The sequence below is a fragment of the Hylaeus anthracinus genome, unplaced genomic scaffold, assembly GCF_026225885.1.
Source record: "Hylaeus anthracinus isolate JK02 unplaced genomic scaffold, UHH_iyHylAnth1.0_haploid 4, whole genome shotgun sequence".
Classification (NCBI taxonomy): Eukaryota; Metazoa; Arthropoda; class Insecta; order Hymenoptera; family Colletidae; genus Hylaeus; species Hylaeus anthracinus.
Window position 1 is genome coordinate 14,603,576 of NW_026535289.1, and position 17,913 is coordinate 14,621,488.

General features: G+C 37.6%; 4 protein-coding genes across 10 annotated transcripts; 3 read left to right on the forward strand and 1 right to left on the reverse strand.

Moving 5' to 3' along the window:
* Positions 1-105: 105 nt before the first annotated feature.
* Positions 106-2,266, forward strand: LOC128895144 (putative inositol monophosphatase 3). Of its 2 annotated transcripts, none has more exons than XM_054157450.1 (5): positions 106-890; positions 1,021-1,269; positions 1,350-1,510; positions 1,568-1,685; positions 1,767-2,266. In XM_054157450.1, the coding sequence occupies exons 1-5, from the start codon at positions 650-652 to the stop codon at positions 2,006-2,008; spliced, it is 1,011 nt and encodes a 336-aa protein (XP_054013425.1). In that variant the 5' UTR covers positions 106-649; the 3' UTR covers positions 2,009-2,266. The 2 variants fall into 2 exon arrangements, with proteins under 2 accessions (XP_054013425.1, XP_054013426.1); XM_054157451.1 differs by having other exon boundaries at positions 1,568-1,655.
* Positions 2,118-3,858, reverse strand: LOC128895143 (cell growth-regulating nucleolar protein). The gene is made up of 3 exons (XM_054157449.1): positions 3,565-3,858; positions 3,127-3,485; positions 2,118-3,060 (listed from the first exon to the last, which is right to left on the reverse strand). Exons 1-3 carry the CDS (start codon positions 3,687-3,689, stop codon positions 2,486-2,488), a joined length of 1,059 nt encoding a protein of 352 aa, XP_054013424.1. The 5' UTR covers positions 3,690-3,858; the 3' UTR covers positions 2,118-2,485.
* Positions 3,859-4,192: 334 nt separating this feature from the next.
* LOC128895130 (tectonin beta-propeller repeat-containing protein) lies at positions 4,193-13,206 on the forward strand. Of its 5 annotated transcripts, none has more exons than XM_054157410.1 (26): positions 4,193-4,672; positions 5,249-5,507; positions 5,586-5,768; positions 6,018-6,170; positions 6,268-6,360; positions 6,549-6,729; positions 6,805-7,028; positions 7,101-7,304; positions 7,387-7,565; positions 7,637-7,769; positions 7,854-8,080; positions 8,161-8,292; positions 8,362-8,518; positions 8,595-8,757; positions 8,819-8,922; positions 8,990-9,132; positions 9,197-9,542; positions 9,633-9,783; positions 9,849-10,045; positions 10,134-10,343; positions 10,417-10,518; positions 10,603-10,738; positions 10,843-11,034; positions 11,550-11,690; positions 11,904-12,061; positions 12,131-13,206. In XM_054157410.1, exons 2-26 carry the CDS (start codon positions 5,283-5,285, stop codon positions 12,179-12,181), a joined length of 4,185 nt encoding a protein of 1,394 aa, XP_054013385.1. In that variant the 5' UTR covers positions 4,193-4,672; positions 5,249-5,282; the 3' UTR covers positions 12,182-13,206. The 5 variants fall into 5 exon arrangements, with proteins under 5 accessions (XP_054013385.1, XP_054013388.1, XP_054013387.1 ...); XM_054157412.1 differs by lacking the exon at positions 4,193-4,672 and adding an exon at positions 4,886-4,908; XM_054157411.1 differs by lacking the exon at positions 4,193-4,672 and adding an exon at positions 5,098-5,115.
* A 658-nt stretch (positions 13,207-13,864) lies between these two features.
* On the forward strand, positions 13,865-17,794 carry LOC128895171 (uncharacterized). 2 transcript variants are annotated; one of them, XM_054157510.1, is made up of 4 exons: positions 13,865-15,023; positions 15,111-15,464; positions 16,952-17,250; positions 17,319-17,794. In XM_054157510.1, exons 2-4 carry the CDS (start codon positions 15,432-15,434, stop codon positions 17,530-17,532), a joined length of 546 nt encoding a protein of 181 aa, XP_054013485.1. In that variant the 5' UTR covers positions 13,865-15,023; positions 15,111-15,431; the 3' UTR covers positions 17,533-17,794. The 2 variants fall into 2 exon arrangements, with proteins under 2 accessions (XP_054013485.1, XP_054013484.1); XM_054157509.1 differs by having other exon boundaries at positions 13,865-15,464.
* Positions 17,795-17,913: the final 119 nt, after the last annotated feature.

The window sequence follows — 17,913 nt, forward strand, 5'->3', positions numbered from 1 at the left end:
TGTATTATTGATCAATAAAATTTGTTCTTTTATAGAACCATGGTAAAAAAAAAAACAATAAAATGACAGATTTATTTTTAATCGCATTGTCAGGAACTTAAACCCATTTACAAAAAGATATAAACAAATAATTAGAAAGTTTGATAAAAGATTACAATTTGCTACTTCGTTCGTAAATTTAACGAATTGAAATAAAAATCATACGAAAGTAACGGATTACGTGCGTTACGTTGAATTTCTATTATGATTTAAGTATGTTAGGTTAGTTACATGGTACATGACATCAACTAACCTAACTTACAGAGCTTACCTAACCATCCAACAATTTGTCCGGAAATGCACTCGAAAAAAGAGAATAATTGTATGTCACGATATTTAAAATAAGTCATTTTGAAAATGGTTTTATGTTGTGCTTGTCGATACACGAGAAATATACGAAAGAGTTATTAAAATTGACAAAATTAAAAGCGACGAATGTTTCTCAAATTCGAAGTCAGTATATAGCGGGAGAGTCCAATATCGTTGGAAAATTCAAATAAATTAAAAATGGCCGCCTGTCAAACAATTAAAATGTTTCAACATGTAAACATTGTAAACTAAAGTCAAAGGTACAAGTACAATCGAAAACAACGTAGAGTAGCGTTTCACGATGCATATCAGAATGAGTGTACGTATGAGAAGAACAGTTTGCTGCGGAATCGTGATGTTGTTGAGTGTATTTTACTTGTATACAAATCGAAACCTGTACACAAATGTACGTGACAAAAATGTCTCGTTAAAGTTACTTCTTGCTGCTGCTATAAAAGCAGCCGAACTTGGCGGTTCCGAAGTAATAGCGGTACACGATCAAGTCAAATTTGAGATAGAGAGCAAAGGTGAAACAAAGGAAGGTAAGAAGGCGTTCCTTTTTCATTTAAATGTACATACATACTGCATTTGTAATATATCATGCGTTAAAGCTCATAATGCAGCTTAGAAACTTTATTTTTGGTACAAATTTTGTGCGATTAAACTTAACAGGTGTGAATGATCCAGTCACAGAAGCAGATTACAGATCGCACTGTGCTATGTACCATTCTTTGGTAGAGGCATTTCCTGGTGTAACAGTAATATCAGAGGAAACATCAAAAGATTGTGATAAAGTTACTGTGTCAGATGTAAAAGACTCTATTAATAATTTAATCGATTATAATATTAAGGACGAAATTGTGAATACAAATGACATTACAATTTGGATCGATCCCCTTGATGCAACTAAAGAATTTACAGGTATACATTGCAAACTTGGAATATGTAATACAAATTACATAAACAGTTATCTGTTACTTATTAATCAATTTTTAATTCAGAAAATTTGTTGCAATACGTTACAACAATGGTCTGTGTTGCTTTTAAAGGAAAGCCTATAATAGGTGTTGTATATAAGCCATTTGAAACAAAACAAAACTCCAGTTTGTTTTGGACGTGGACCAATCATGGAATATCACGAAATTTACAAGTACTACCAAAGGTAACGCGACTAATAAATTATACGAATAGATATGTTAACTAATATTTTTGAAAACAGTTGGAAGATGACAAACCACCGATTTTGATTGTATCGCAATCGCATGCTGGCCAAGTTCACAATGTTAGCAAAATTGCATTTGGTAAAGGTATCGAGATTGTTTCTGCAGCTGGTGCTGGTAATACTACTTATTAACTTTATAGTTTACCTACTATTTTGTCACCATTGCTCTATATTTCTTTATGTCCCATACATTTAGGCTACAAATTTTTAGAAGTTGCAAGCGGTAATGTATCTGCATACGTTCACATGACAGCCATAAAAAAGTGGGATATCTGTGCAGGAACCGCGATCCTTACCGCTCTTGGGGGTATGGTTACGCAATTGTTCGACCAGCAAATTATAGGTTTCGGCCCCAATGATTCCAAAGTACTTACACAGGGTCTTCTATCTACTATGAGTAATCATGCTTGGTATTTAGATAAATTTTCAAATATCTAATATAAAATATGTCCTCAAATGTAATGATAAGCTTCGAAATTCTTCCTGTAAGGATACTAAACAAATCTTCCATGTTGTAAAAATTTGATATCAGAAAATAATTCATGCGAATAATTTAAAACTTTTATTTACGAATCCTTATACGAAGTTTTTGTTTTTAATTGAATGTTCCTCAGTAAATGTGTTCTGTACAACAATTTTATACTGTAGACAATTACCATTATACTGTTTGTTGTTATCAACACATTCTTAATTTTATACTCTATGATATTGTTAAATTTTTATCAATCCTTTTTACCAAAAGAGACAAAAAAAAAATAAATTTTTCTTAAAGTAAATTTTACTTCACTTCTGTGCACAATGAAAGATTGTCCTTATTTCTTGTTGAAGTAACTAAATTCAGTAATACTATTAACAATAGTCAATGATTTTTATTACATTTTCTATGAAAAATTAAGTCAAAATAATTTATATCTTCTATACTAGTTTCACTTTCTCATCAGAAATGACTATTTCTGATATTTTCTTTAATTTTTTATTAAATTTGGTGGATGCTTTTTCATTTGTCACTGTATTCGAACAAAAATTCATGTATCGCGAAATGACTTTTTTTTGTAATCTTTTTAGTGAAATTTCTCCCTTACTTCGAACCACATCCAAGATGGCACTTTTCCAATCAAAGGTTGACTTTTCTGTGGTATTATTACATTGATTATTTGATGACTCAGAGAGTACAGTACTTTTACTTTTCTTTTTAGGAATCGATTCTTCCAGCTGTTCTTTGACTAATTCACTTTCACTTTTCTTATTGGAAATAGGTTCTACAATTTTTTCCTCCACTGTTTCAGATAACATTCTCTTCTTTGATTTTTTCTTTTTACTAACATTATTAGCTGTACCATTATCAGTGGTATGAGATTCATTAATTCCATTTTGTTCACCTTCAGTTTGATTTTCTTTGCATATGTTTTCATTATTTTGGTTTTCAATAACACTATTTTCCTGATTTTCAATTATATCTTTTTCATCATCTGCCTTACGATCTATTTTCCCTATTTACATATCAAATGTAAAGCACATTATAACGACCCATTTTGTTTTTAACAAATTATACTTACCATTTTCCTGTTCCTGCTTTTCTGGTGTAGTTTGTAAATTGTTTTTATAAGCAGTTTCCATTATATTCCAAACTTTTTCAACTACTTCTGGATTTGTTTTGTGACCCAAAGCATTCTTTACAAAGTTTAAAAACTTCCCTTTCTTTCGTGGAATATTCTCGTATTTCGACAACGTATTTAAAAAACTTCGTTCCGCATTCGACAAATTTACCTTGCTATTCAGTATATTATTTACAATATTGATCCATTCTTGTTGTTTTCGTTCGCCCTTATTTGTTCCTGCTTTTGGAACATAATCTTTTCCTCCGTATCGTTGAGCCTCTGTTATACATTTTGTGTGAGCTATATATTCCTCTCCTCTTAAAGTAATAAATAATGTATAAGACAATCGTAAGCATACGAATAAATTACATTTATTTGATATTAATTAATATTTACCGAAAATCTTTGAAACAGTCGACGCATGTTAAAAAAGGCGCGGTGCGACACTGAAATTCATAGTGTTTTGCTACTTTTGGCTTTTGTAACGTTTCACCGCAATTGTTACAAGTAAACACGACCATTTCCGTGATATTTCGTATTAAATCTACGAAGATTTATATTGTACGATATAAATAAAGTTGAGTAAATAAAATGTATTCGATAATTCCGTTACGATTAACCTAAAAATTACGGTCTACTAATTCCACGCAATTCCACGTGCTACACGCCATGGACTACCATGGACGCTATCTCATTTCAGAAGATATATCTATTTTAAGACGCGGGAGATTTGAAATTTTTGAGGGAAATTCTTTAAAATATTAGAAACTTGTATTAAATATACAGGATATTCCAAAAATGTTGTAACACCTTGAAAGAGGTGATTCGGGAGGTGATTTGAAACAACTTTTTCCTTAGCGAAAATGTCCGAGGCTTCGTTGAGGAGATATTAACGGAAAACACTGGCCAATCAGAGCGCGAGTATGCCGATGGAGCAGCCGCGGTAGCGTATGAGCGCAGCCGCCTAGCGCGTAGCCTACGTTTCACCGGCATACTCGCGCTCTGATTGGTTAGTGTTTTCCGTTAATATCTCCTCAACGAAGCCTCGGACAACATTTTCGCTAAGGAAAAAGTTGTTTCAAATCACCTCCCGAACCAACCCTTTCAAGGCGTTACAACATTTTTGGGACACCCTGTATGTATAGACAGTGAGTGAGCAACAGTGAGCAACAGTGAGCAACAGACAGTGGCAAATGGTGACAGATGGTGGTAGTAGTAAATGACAGTTCTCTGTATCTCGTTCTGAAAGCATGTTCTTCGATGTTAAGAGTTTATAATCCGAAATTTTTCTCTTAAAATTATTCGTCGTGTTTTAATATAGTTCCTATTATACGATGTGTGACATTAACGATGTGAAATTTAACAAAATTTTGACATAACTATAATCACCTTTTCGCGATCGTGTGATTTTGTCACGTCTATACAGGGAGGAGTATGATTATTATCTAATATTACCCACTTCACAGAGAAGATAATTTGTTGTTTCTAAGAAAAAAAGAAGGAGGTACTTATATTTATGTTTTTCATACTTCCTAAGCACATAGTTCTTTTTATCATCGTGACGTGAGTCATCACACTATAGATTATTGTTATCACAGATTCATTGCTACTGTAATCGTGAATGTACAAATTTAATTAAACCTTGTATATAATTTATTGACAAGCACTCCAATTTTGTTATTTTATAATAAGAAGTCATTTAATGAGTTTAAAATAGATAACCCATTTATCCTGGATAAGGTAGGACAATATGGAATTTCAAGAGCTTATTCCTCGTGGTGATAAATCTCAGAAAATATCTTGCAATCATATAATTTCAACTCACGTTTTCGCTGAATTGGTATTGCTATTGTAATTTGACACTACAGCTATCATGAGTCATCTCAAAGTATAACGTAGCTCTTCAAATGATCACAGACTAGGAAACTAGCTACAACAATTAGAAAGGTAGACAAGTGTTCTAGAAATTAAGCAAGGTGTGATAGTATGTAAATAATAACTAAAATATTCCATAGTAGCTAGTTAAAAATTTTGTTGGTTTGTATTAAGAGCATCATATTATCCAAACATTGTTTTGCAGGTGAATCAAAACATCCTTTTGGTAAACTATTGAAATGCCAAGTTCATACTTGTATGCTATAAATAATGAAGGACGCGTGTTTGGATTATCAACATCTGGGAACATGTGGCGAGAGTTCATGTACCTAGGTCTTGAGTTTAAGCAGTTATCAGCTGTACCACATTACATGTGGGCCATAGGTGGTGATCGTCAAGTCTATGTACATGTACATGGTTTAGATGTACCTATAAGAATTAAAGAAGAAATCTATGAAAATGAAGTGTGTTGATTATAATTATTTTAATTATTATCTTAGTACATATTATGTACACTTGATAATTGTGAGTAATGTTTACAGAGATGGCTTCCTTTAGATGGATTTAGTGGAAGGTTATTACCTACAGATAGGTATAACTTCTCTAATCAAGATGGTACGGCTGACCGTAGTCGAGATAAAGTAAAATTACCATCTATGGCTTGGCAATGGGAAGGTGACTGGCTGATAGAAACTACGTTAGATGGCCAACCGTTAGACCATGATGTAAATGCGGTTAAAGATTTTGTTTAGAATTAATTTAAGTTATCTGTATATGTGTAATGGATTGTTTCAGAGATGTTTTCTATGATTTTTGTTTACTCTGAGATCATGAGATTATTTTGAGTTACATTGTTAGAATTTTTCTCTTTGTTGTTGTGTTTCTTATAACTTTCTGTTTATACGTAGATTTGTTGTCAGTTGTCAACATCGAAACAAAGCGTAATGATCACAGAGAATCTGATATTTTGGTAGGGATGGACATACGCAGTTGATTTTCCAGCTACATATTCCACAAAAAAACAGTGGAAGTCCTGTGTTAGACGACGAAAATGGGTTCGATATAGACGATACAGCGCCATGAATTCATGGTGTGCTATTGCACCGCTTCATAAAGATCCAACTAAGGTAAAAGTTTTAGTCTGACGGATTTCGCTAACACTGGGAAAAAGTGTTTAATTTTTTTTACATTGTTAAGTTATCGAACGTTGCGATATATTTTCAGGAACCATTTATTGACATATCTGTGGGTGGAAATCAAATACCTGGAGGTAATCCTGGATGCCTAGTAGTCTGGGCAGTAACCGCTCATGGGAGGGTATAACTTTTAAAAAAATTCTTTTGAAGCATTTTAATAAATCGAGAAGAGTCAAATGAGATACAAAAAAAATAATGTTGTAATATAGTTCTGGTTACTGCAATAACTATAGTTTTTATCTTAATTTACCGTAACCCTTGGTTTAAAAGGAAGTAAATTGCTTAATTAACAATGATTATAATGTATAGGTAATGTTCCGTGTTGGAACTAGTACAACTTGTCCTGAAGGACAAAGATGGAGTGCTATAAAATTAGCCACTGGTTACGAGGTATGTCAAATCAGTGTTGGAATGACTGGTCTCGTATGGGCCGTATTGATGGACGGTAAAGCACTGGTGCGTACAGGTGTTACTAGAGAGAATCCAATGGGTATATAACTTTTGTACGATCGCAAAATTATCATTATAAATTGTCGACACGAATAAGTACAATTCTATTTTATAGGAGAGGACTGGTCAGAGATCGACCCTCCGCAAAAAGATTTGAAATTGGTACAAGTTAGCGTTGGCACGGATGCCGTATGGGCTATAACACAGGATGGGGGAGTATGGTTTCGGAAAGGTATTAGAGGTGATATGAGTGGAGTTTGTGAACAGGTGGCTATTGGGACTGGATGGGTAGAAATGTTAAGCAAAATGTCGCTAGTATCTGTTGCTTCAAACGATCAAGTAATTTTATTTATTATGAAAAGCGTATAAGTAAACTTTTTATATCTGTTTACACGTTTACTATTCTGTTAGGTTTGGGCTATTGGTCAGGAAGATAGGTGTTTGTATTATCGTACCGGTATTACACGATCGGAATTAACTGGTAAAAAGTGGAGGGTAATAAACGCTCCTCTGCAGCTTAGCAGAGCAAGTAGTAACGCCAGTTTATCGTCGACCAATAGACATAGTATGTGCGGTACTCCTCAACAACAAAGACATCAGAGTTGGGGATCATTGGTATCTATCTAATAAAAATGTGTTCTTATAAAACATATTCTAACGCGTTGATTTCTCTTCGATAATAAAATAATTATTCTAGAATCGGCCGCATAGTACCAGCGATGGTACAACGTTAATCAGAGAATGGGAAGAACAATCTCATTCAGCGCCAACGCCAACATCTTTAAAATTATGGCAACGGACAAACGATGGTGCTACAGGTAAAACTCCACACCAAACATCCTTCCAGGACATGTACCTGAACGATGGCAAAAAGAGGTAAACATATAAATAGTTAACAGAAATTATTTTTGAACTTGTTTTAAAAAATATTTTATAAACGATTATAGGTCTACAAATTCATTAGATATGGGTGATCTGACCGAAGCTAGCGTTGCGAATATAACCATATCGAACGAATCGTTGACCAAAACAGGTGAATCTATAGTAGTCTCTGGGAAAGGGATGGGCAGTACTGTGAAGGTTAATAGAAAGTTCAATTATAACTATTTTTAGATTAATAATCTTTCCTCGCCGAAATTGAAGTTTAAAATTTCAATAATATAGATCAATCCAGCTGCTTGGAGTCCCGTTCACTCGGTTGGCTCTATGGTAGGCGTAGAAGCTCATCCAGAGACGGATGGAAGTATATTCGATCCTGACTTAACCAGTGATTCTGGAGTCTATGGGGAAGACGAAAGCTCGGGTGCGATGTACTGGGCCGAATGCGATGCTTCCTGGTATAAAGTAGAAGCTGGAGCGTGTTTCCTTGATCCATCCAACCCTCCAAAATGGTATATCGAATACCGTAAATAACGAAATTATCCTACAATAAAATGTACAACTATTAACGTGCCTATTCGAAATTTATAAGGATCGCGGATACGAATGGCACGAATCACGGAGATATAGCAGAGTCATGGAGGATACAAATTTTAGAAGAACTGAAAAGAAGATTACACAAAGTACAATTTGATGCGACAATATATGAAAAAGTTGTCGAAAAGTGAGGTCTTGATTACTTTGATTACGTACATTGGAACAATAATTATATATTTGTAATAACCTATTGCAGATCATCTTGGGTAAAAACTGGCGATGCGAAATGTAAAGTTAAAGGTAGCAGTTCGTATGAAGATTGCGTAATTGAATTAGATTGGATAAGCAGCGACAGCGGGTCCCTAGATTGTGGAACAGTAACTATTTTGAACTCTCATAAAGTAACGACAATTGTAAGTTGGCGAAGAAGTAAGCGTTACGCTAATGTATCAAGTACGTTTTTAGCTGCCTAACATAAATTTGTTGTAGGTTCAATTTCCTATATCCGAGATCACGTGTGTAGTATGCTGTAGCGAACCTGGTAATCCACGGATAGCAATTCATACTCCTCGATTATCTCGTTCTAAAGTTCTTAGATTGCAGTTTTCTAGCGATACTGAAATGGAAGATTGGTTAACGCATTTAACTTCAGGTACATATAATTATGCATAATTTACATAATATAAATTCTAAAATTTCTTTCTCATCGTTAGTTTCTTGTCAAATGAATAATGTGTATGGAAGACCGGGTCCCAATTCGATTTGGACTACTACAGCATTAGGAGACGTGTATGTTTACGACCCTGCAGCTGTGGAAGTAAGTTACTACGTGAAATATATTACGCGATAGAGATTAGCATTCATTTTTTGTGAATTCGTTATAGGAAAATCAAATCGTTAACGACACATACGTACAAGAATTAGACGTTGCGGGAAAAGAATTGCCTTTCGAATGTATATTACAAAATGGTTTCGGTTATGGTAGTTCCCTGAAAATTACTATTTGTATTCACGATGACGCCGACAGGTGAGGAACGATGATTCGAATCAAGATAAACGGCAGTTAAGTTTCTGTTCTAATTTTTCATTAGGTTAACATTTAATCTCGTCTGTTATACGACAACATCTCTGAAACAAAAATCCGTGGTGGATAGCCACGATGTAGCGTTACACTTCAATCCGAGACTCAGAGAAAATATAATCGTACGGAATACATATCACAGCGGACAGTGGGGCGACGAGGAAAGAAACGGAAACAGTCCGTTGAAATCTGGCAATTTCACGTTAGAGATCATTTGCGAAGAACGGGGATATAGAATTTTTATCGACGATAGCGAATTTACTTTTTACAGTCATAGAATATTACCGCAGAGTATTACTCATTTACGAATCAAGGGATTGATGACATTGTGCAGTATACTTTATAAATCCCTGTCTGTACGTAATAATTTCGATTGCGATATAATGATTAGTATCGTCCGCGTAGAGTAAAAAGAAATTATAAAACGGTACTACTTTATATGATAGGTAATCATCGATCCGATTACGATGTTTTGGAGACAAATTGGCGGCCATTTGAAAAAAGTTGAAACCTGTTCCGTTGGTGTGACATGGGGTATAGGATATGACAGTACCGCGTGGGTGTATACTGGTGGCTGGGGTGGCTTATTTTTAAAAGGTAATGTAACCGAGACTTTCGTAGCATTGCGTAACGGTAGTAATGTTATACGTCGACATTTACAGGATTAGATAGCAATACGGGAATAAACACTATGGTCGATACTCATAATTATTACGTTTACGAAAATCAGCGTTGGAATCCGTTAACTGGATACACGTCTCATGGTCTTCCAACGGATCGCTACATGTGGAGCGATGCGAGCGGACGTCAGAAACGTACTCGAGAACATACAAAGCTGCTATCGATGCACTGGCATTGGGTGAGTTCATATTGTACCGAAGAGGCGTTACAAATATTTGTTTACCGCGCAATAAATGCACAGCAAATAAGTTTATGTTTTCAAACAGGTATCAGACTGGATAGTCGACTTTCATACACCCGGGGGTGTCGATAGGGATGGCTGGCAGTACGCCACTGACTTCCCTTCTCAATATCATGGGAAAAAACAGTTCACCGATTATGTTAGAAGAAGAAGATGGTTTCGAAGGTGTCAATTAACGACCAGTGGTCCATGGCAAGAATTAGGAAATACAAAATTGATCGATGTCTCTTTATATGTACGAAACGATCCGTCGTTACATTTCTAATAACAAACACAAGTAAATAATTTTGCGATGTTGCTTCTGTTAGGCAACTGGAAAACCTGGTACGGATGCTCAAGTTTACATATGGGCGGTAGCTACTAACGGTGAAGCTTTATTTAGGAGAGGCGTTTCGGAATCCTGTCCAGTGGTATAAGTAGACAATTTTACTAATATCACTGACTTAAATTTCTGTTTAAACCACACTATGAATTTATACGATGTTTATTTTTAGGGAGTTTCATGGGAACATATACCGAGTGATCAAGCCTTAATAGGTATTTCGTGTGGTCCAGGAGGCCAAGTTTGGGCTGTAGGGAAAAATGGTTCCTCTTACTGGAGGCTAGGGATCACACCTTCAAAACCTGCAGGTACAAATACAATAACGTTATAGGTTGTAATTGGGTAACGTTAAGTCTCCACAGCCATCAAATTCGTTTAATTAACTCCCATACGTCGTCATTTAATTTGACAGGTGTGCAGTGGCAAAATGTTGAACCACCGGCAGGTGCTCATTTAAAACAAATTTCCGTGGGGAAAGATGTAGTGTGGGCGTTGGATACAACAGGTAGACTGTCTGTTCGCCGCGAAGTGCAAATGAACATTTTTCCAGAAGGAACACATTGGCAGACGCTTCCCGCGATGCCGAATGATCCCATTCATATAGGTACTTTTTAAATTTACCGTTATACGAACCAGCGTTTCCCAACTTTGTAGCAGAGATGAGCAAAGTAACTGATAAAACATAATTTCTTTATTCTTTACTCATAGAATAAACATTCCTTTAAATTATAGAATTTAAATATTTATTCCAATAGAAGTTTGCTCATCTTTGTCTTCCAGTACTCGGCAGGGTTGGGCAAATTTTATTTTGAACGACGAATAAACGTTGCATTTAAATGTTATTCAAAATAGAATTTATTCGAATAGAAACGTGTTCGAATAACGTCCAACTCTGGTATTATGTAATAATTTTAGTAACTTCCTCTAATGTAGTACGTCGCTTTAATTCTGGTGAAGTATTTCGCTAACCGTATTAGCAGCTCGATTAAACTCTGCACTAGTCTTTTTGTTCGTAGTTAGATAATGACTGAACGTAGCGAACGATTCGTATAGTTTTTGCGGTGTTGGTTATTTTCGTAGAGATACATCAGTTTTAATTCCTTTCTGAAAAAATTCCAGAGAAATGTAAGATGAAACCCCGAAAGGCTGTGTTTCTTGGAAAACTCTGCAGAATGCCCTTCAAAAGCTCTGCGTTGGGAAACGCTGATATAGACAACGCGTCTATTAATTTAGATACACTCTTTGACCCCTGTTACATAGGTATATTTTGGGAGACTATGATTCCGCCGTAGACAGTACACGTTCTATTTCATACGAGTTTTCCAGTAAAATTCATTATGAATTTACTGTAAGCTTGCGAAATGTTTTGATTATGTTTTGGCTGCATGCTTTGTTCTGTCCATTCTGAGTCTCGTTCTATCGTAAAATACCTTAACTCGTAATCAGTACGTAATCCATCCTTGTTTGTTTTAGATATGTCCGTTATAAATGCGAAGCAAGGTTTTCGACACGTTGCCGTTGCTAGGGAACAAGGTCAAGTATGGGCAGTTTCGGGGGCTGGAATACTTTGTCGCAGAATTGGTATTACCAACGAAAACCCAGCTGGAACTGGTTGGGTCACCGGTATAGGGGTGAGTTGATTCGCGTCACGGATTAATGTAACGTTAGATCACGTCTAATGTTACGATTACTTTTAACAGGCGAATTGGCAGTACGTGAGCGTAGGAGGACTTGTAAATAAAATGAAATGAAACGATTGAATTTTAAATCGGCGAAGGATTCTTGTAATAATAAGATACACGAAGTACTATTGTATTGCTACCATCTAGTAATGTAATATTCTAGCTTTTTATTTTCACCAAGAAATTTTTCACAAGTACGAGAAAATGAATGCATGTGCATGTAAGATATAGAAGTTTTCCATAATGGATATGGCATAGCTTTGCGAATAATTCAATTTTAAGCTTGACGTGTGACGTATCTAACAAACGAAAAAGACGTTATCCAAAACGTACAAACCATACCGATCATTGACTATGCGTGATATATTTGTACTTATTTTCCGGTACAATTTTATTTGACTTCTGTATGATAAGAAATATACGTACAGGTAGAAGAATTAATCTATACAAATTTGGTGATACATTTTTTTTTTCTTATAGTTTCGCCAACGAAACATTCCAAACCCATGCATTTGCATAACCACTGAATATATAATAATAACATAGAAATAGAAAATAGTATGAAATGTTAATTTCATTTTATAATGACATACCTTTGATACCTCAAAAAACCATAACTCGATCGTATTTACCACTCGCCTTGCCTGTGAACAAATTATTTTGTTTATTACCGTATAATGAAAAATTTTAGATTTTAGGATCAAAATAAAACTGCTAGAGCAAGTATTCAAGATTGAAATTACGATCGAGCAATCAATCGCGTATAAAATTTTATTCCAATACTTTCGATTTACTACGTGTTCCATCTTATAAATTCGATCAAAAACTATAGTTCTTCTAACGAACACGCCAAGTATTCCTATATGAATCTATTTTGTGTAGTGCCTGAAATGTATTGTCTCATATTTATTATTTGCAAGATCTTATTTTTGAAACGAAGAAAAGATATCGTAACATAGAAAAAGTTTATTTTTTCGAAACTATGGATATCGAGAACGTTTACGACAACTATAACATCGCTGTATTTAGGTAGTATTTTTAAAACGCTACTGCTAATGAATTTATTATAAATATTTGTTTTATCGATATTAAATGTTATTTTATTACGAATTATAAATATTAAACTTTATTTCGTTGAAAATGTATTTTTAACATTTCATTAAATTATGTAAACAAATAAATCTGATTTGATGTCACGAGTGCCATAATTATTATATTTAATACATATATATTTATATAAAATTTAATATATAATTATAATTATGACTAATTCTACGGCTATTCTTGATCAAGCTCAAGTGTATAATTACGAAAGATATAAATCCGTGGTCCGCGTGTATCGAGTCACCGCATGATAACGGTTTGGATCGCTCGATACCGTGAATGTGCGCGTGTGTATCTTTTTTGCAAACGACCGCGTCCTTTCTCTCGTCTCCGTACTCGAGGAACGATAGACGTTCGATTATGAAATCGTTACATCGTACGAACGATCGGTATCGTGGAACATTGCACGTGTCAAACAGAGACACGAGACACGGAGACGACGCTAGACGACGCTCTCGGAGGCACAGTCGGTGGAAGATCCAGCGGAGTCGTAAATCGAGACACGAAGAGGGGTGTACACCTTGAGCTGGCACAGTTGCGCGACACGAAAGAAAACTTTGATGTTTACATAAATTAATGCGTAGAACTATTATTGGATTTAGGTTTTCAATCTATATAAGTGTTTTACTGTATCTATGACCTCTGTTGTATATAAAATGTTATATGCATAATAGCGTGTTAACACGTTGAACGCCCATGTATGGATGACGGAGCTTTTCACTAAGGAACAATTAATTTTAAGAATTACGTGTTAATGAAAACAAATCTAGATATAATAGAATACAAAAATTAATACAACGAATGTTGGGCTCCATAGTTTGTATTCGTCTCGAAGCAAAATTTTAGTCCTGCAGACCTTTCCGCGCGAGTCGGTCTGACAGTCAACGCGTTAACTCGAAAAGGGCAGAACGTAGCGCGATTCGAAGCACGAACGACGGCTGAACGCCGCTCGTCTTGATCGACGATCGAGATCGATCACGGATCGGCTACCGTGCACGGAATGCGATGGGTTCGGTGCGAAAAAAATCGAATAAAAGGGTAAAATGTCAACGTGACTCGGTTCTACCTACGAAAGAGCAAACGCATCCTATTAGCGGTTCAGAGATCGCATTGTTCGCCGATGTGCCCTTAAACGAGCGAAATCTCATCCATCGTAACGACGTTGGCCTTTGAATCGCGTGCCAAACGGATGGCGATAAATCCAACCGTCCCCACGGTCGAGAGAAGAAAATAATCGCGAACGGATACGTATGAGAACTCGTACGCTCGCGCTTGCGGTCATGAGCAATTCATCGAATACGTCCAACACGCGACATCCACTGAGATACGCAACGATAAGACCCACTCGCGTCCCAGGATGGTGCGCTACGCGTTCCGTGGGACTTCTATTATATCCAATTATATCTTGCCGTGCGATCGGACAGAATCAAGTTCGTAGACACCGACCCCCTCTTGTCGTGTTGACACGGCGATCGTGAAAAACTGACAGAAATGTTAATTCGTTGCGTCGAGTGGCCTGTTACGGCTGGTGTTCAGGCCACGTCGATGTCTACATTATCTTTCAGCGTCTCGATCGTTTTATTACAGTCGGTAGAGACACGAGGTTCTTTCTGAAAACAGAGACATACGATGTAGTCGATTCATCTCGTAATTGTTCGCTAAGCGTAAGAATTCTGAGAGGAAACGAAGATTAACTACTCTCGGTACCGTAATCCTCTTCAATCTCGTTTCTGAAAATTCTGAGGATCCTTCTCGAAATTTCTAAAGGTTACTTGGAACGATATCTAGGATTGCAAACTCTCATGCAGTAAGTACTAACAAATTAATAAACTTGTAAATCTCGAAGAACTTCTGATTGTCGAAGACGTCCATTAATGTCTCTCAATTGTTCTAGACTGGAGGTGCTTAGCCTTTGCGCGACGGTGATCGCCGAGAGAGGATCATCTGAAAGAAAAAAAAATATATGAGTTACGGGAGCGTTCGCGATGTCGTCCCGATCCCTTGCGATCCTGAGTATCTATGACACCAGAGGGAGGGGAAAAAACAATCGTCGTTGCAGGTAGCGGACGGTATATAAAAGCTCGACGAGCGAACGAGCGCAGATGTTGGTTAGCGACTTCTGAAATCCATCGGTTGCGTCGCGAGTCGTACAGTCGCGTGTGCCACGAGGGATGCCATTTCGAGTGCCGTCAGCGTGACCTTACCTCTGGCGACGATGATCTCTCGCAGAATTGTGCCTCGATCGCTGGTACGTTCCTGGAAAACGAATCAGGACGATTATATACGACAGGGAATAGTAGGGAAACTCGAGTGGTATGGGAACAGATACCTTCGAGGGTAGAAATGTGTTTTTCGCCTCGCACAGCTTACGCGCGATGGGTCCTGCACGTGTTCAATAGTGGAAGTATACAAAGACGGTATACTAAGTTCATCCCTTGGATTCAGGCTCTCGACGGCATTCGGTTGTGCTTTCGTTCTCGCTCCTGCTATTTTTATGGCGCCCCGCTGTATGTGGAACCTAGTAAAACTCAAATGGAAAGTGAATAGGCTTTACAATACTGGGAACAATTAAACCCTTTGCATTCGAGAGGTGATTCTCAGCCACCACTAGGTTTTCTTTAGGTTTCATATCTTTGGAACTCGAAGTGTCGATAAAATGATTGTCGTTGAGGCAAAGGTGACCTGATTCTCAAATCTCAAAGTAAGCTTAGCATTCGCGACAATAGAATGGTAAGAAAGCATCTCGAGTTGCAAAGGGTTAACATTCTTTTTGTATTTTTCTTTGTACCTTTGCGGGAATAATATCACTCCAGTTCTTCTCCACGAAAATAAGTCCAGACAGGCCCTCGTTAGAATTGTCTTCAATTACAATTTATCCGAATCATTTATAAAAAGAGAAACCCTGCAATTGTGTACAATTAAGAGCCTGAACAGGACTATGTTCGTGGTTATTTTCATAGAGACAATTTCCACGAAGATACAACGAAAAATGTACAAGTTCTTAGTTTACGATAGTAAATATACGAGTGTCAGTTACTATCAACCCGATACATGCGACGTGTACGTAATAACTTCTCATCAAATTGCGTAAGTAGGATCGCCACTTATCGGTCATCGAGCGACCTGTTCCGCAGGATCCCTTACTTCGCCAAGTTCGGATAAAGGAGGAATGTAACGCGCGTCGATTTAACGATGCTCGAGGTGATTTCGCGTGGACACGGAGGATGAATAAAGTAGAAAGTATCCATTTGATTCGGTCGCGCGGACCAACGGACAGGTGGTAACGCGGAAAGATTGCTAGTCGAGAGGTCACCGAGCGTCGAAAGAAACCACCTCGGGCTAGCAGGTTCTTCGACAGTGTCGGGAGAGTTACGTATACGCGAACGTCTGCATAAATCAGACATAACGGCGATGGGATGCGCGTACAGTCGCTTGTAAATATGCTCGCGACATTATCGCGAGACAACCATGGAGAACCATCCTCGGAAAACACGCCGCGTTCGTATCTCGTATTCCATTCTCATTGATGCCGATTGGATCGTTTCGTAAGTAACGTGTAATTCGATGCATCGACTTGAACTTAGAGTTCAGAGAGAACTTAACCAGTAACGCAACAATGTCTCGGGATTTTATTATTTATATCTCTTCATCTCGAGCAATCGACTGGATGAACTTAAAGCAATGCCTCGAGTTGCACGCGCAACCCTCTGATCGTTTCGCGCCCCGTTTCCTCAGATCCTCTGGCTGCTGGTACTTTCCGTGTGCTGTTGCATCGGTGAGAAATTGTCTCCGGATCAGAAGGCGCCTCTGTTCGCTCGTGGCTCGGGGGGGTTGATCCTGAACACGCCGTTCGAGGACAACAAAGCCAGGAAAAGTCCAGTGGCGAGCGCAAACGTTAACGTGAACGCGAACGCGGAGGACGGAGTGCAGAGAGAGGAAACAGAGATGCTGAAAGAAGTGGACGGTGAACTGGTGCGAACTGTGAAGGGAAGCTTCTCTTACAACAGCCCCGAGGGTCTTCCGATTTCCGTAAAGTGAGTCCCAGGCTTTTGCTATCGCTGCGTGTTGAAAACGGGTTGTTGGATTTTGATGTGTCTTGAAGGTATGAGGCCGACGAGAACGGGAACAGAGCCAGTTTCAAGTTTGGCACTGGCGGAGGGACTGGTTCGGGGACTTCGGGTCGTCCCTCGGGCCCGAAAGGAGGAAACGCCGGTAATCGCGGAGGTCAAACCGGTCAAGGACCTAAAAAAGGATCGAAGAGCGACTCGTATCTGCCGCCGAAGGATGTCGACAGAAGCTATCTTCCGCCGCAATAGGATTGTCTATTCCATTCAAGCGAGTTCTCGATTATCAGTCGTTTTGGAGAATCGTACTCGCTGAACTCGTACCGAACTTCTCCATCGACTGGCGGCCGACATTGTAAACCTTTCTCTCCGTCACTCCCGCACGCCTGCCAAAGCTTTCGAAGCGCTTCGACGATTCGCTCGAAAGTAATTTTACTCGTGAATTAATTCGTTAGTAAACGCCTCGACGCAATGACTTTTATAACATAAGAAATAAAATATATTTTTTCACAGACGATCGCATCAACTCCCCAGTTTCGAGATTCCATCGTCGAGCTATTACACTTTATCGTTATTTAAATTTCGCAGCTTTCGGTCGATACAAAATTCGTGAAATCGTAATAACGAGCTCGG

What these genes read in the sequence shown, in the direction of transcription:
- LOC128895171 (XM_054157509.1), top strand. Translation starts at nt 15,432, where the DNA reads ATGATCTCTCGCAGAATTGTGCCTCGATCGCTG. An exon ending in GAATTGTGCCTCGATCGCTG is followed by an intron (nt 15,465 to 16,951) that starts GTACGTTCCTGG and finishes CCGTTTCCTCAG; the next exon opens with ATCCTCTGGCTGCTGGTACT. An exon ending in GGTCTTCCGATTTCCGTAAA is followed by an intron (nt 17,251 to 17,318) that starts GTGAGTCCCAGG and finishes TGTGTCTTGAAG; the next exon opens with GTATGAGGCCGACGAGAACG.
- LOC128895143 (XM_054157449.1), bottom strand. Translation starts at nt 3,689, where the DNA reads ATGGTCGTGTTTACTTGTAACAATTGCGGTGAAACGTTACAAAAGCCA. An exon ending in GACTGTTTCAAAGATTTTCG is followed by an intron (nt 3,486 to 3,564) that starts GTAAATATTAAT and finishes TATTACTTTAAG; the next exon opens with AGGAGAGGAATATATAGCTC. An exon ending in AAAGCAGGAACAGGAAAATG is followed by an intron (nt 3,061 to 3,126) that starts GTAAGTATAATT and finishes ATATGTAAATAG; the next exon opens with GGAAAATAGATCGTAAGGCA.
- LOC128895144 (XM_054157450.1), top strand. Translation starts at nt 650, where the DNA reads ATGCATATCAGAATGAGTGTACGTATGAGAAGAACAGTTTGCTGCGGA. An exon ending in TGCAACTAAAGAATTTACAG is followed by an intron (nt 1,270 to 1,349) that starts GTATACATTGCA and finishes TTTTTAATTCAG; the next exon opens with AAAATTTGTTGCAATACGTT. An exon ending in ATTTACAAGTACTACCAAAG is followed by an intron (nt 1,511 to 1,567) that starts GTAACGCGACTA and finishes TTTTGAAAACAG; the next exon opens with TTGGAAGATGACAAACCACC.
- LOC128895130 (XM_054157410.1), top strand. Translation starts at nt 5,283, where the DNA reads ATGCCAAGTTCATACTTGTATGCTATAAATAATGAAGGACGCGTGTTT. An exon ending in GGATGGGCAGTACTGTGAAG is followed by an intron (nt 7,770 to 7,853) that starts GTTAATAGAAAG and finishes TCAATAATATAG; the next exon opens with ATCAATCCAGCTGCTTGGAG. An exon ending in CTTTGACCCCTGTTACATAG is followed by an intron (nt 11,691 to 11,903) that starts GTATATTTTGGG and finishes TGTTTGTTTTAG; the next exon opens with ATATGTCCGTTATAAATGCG.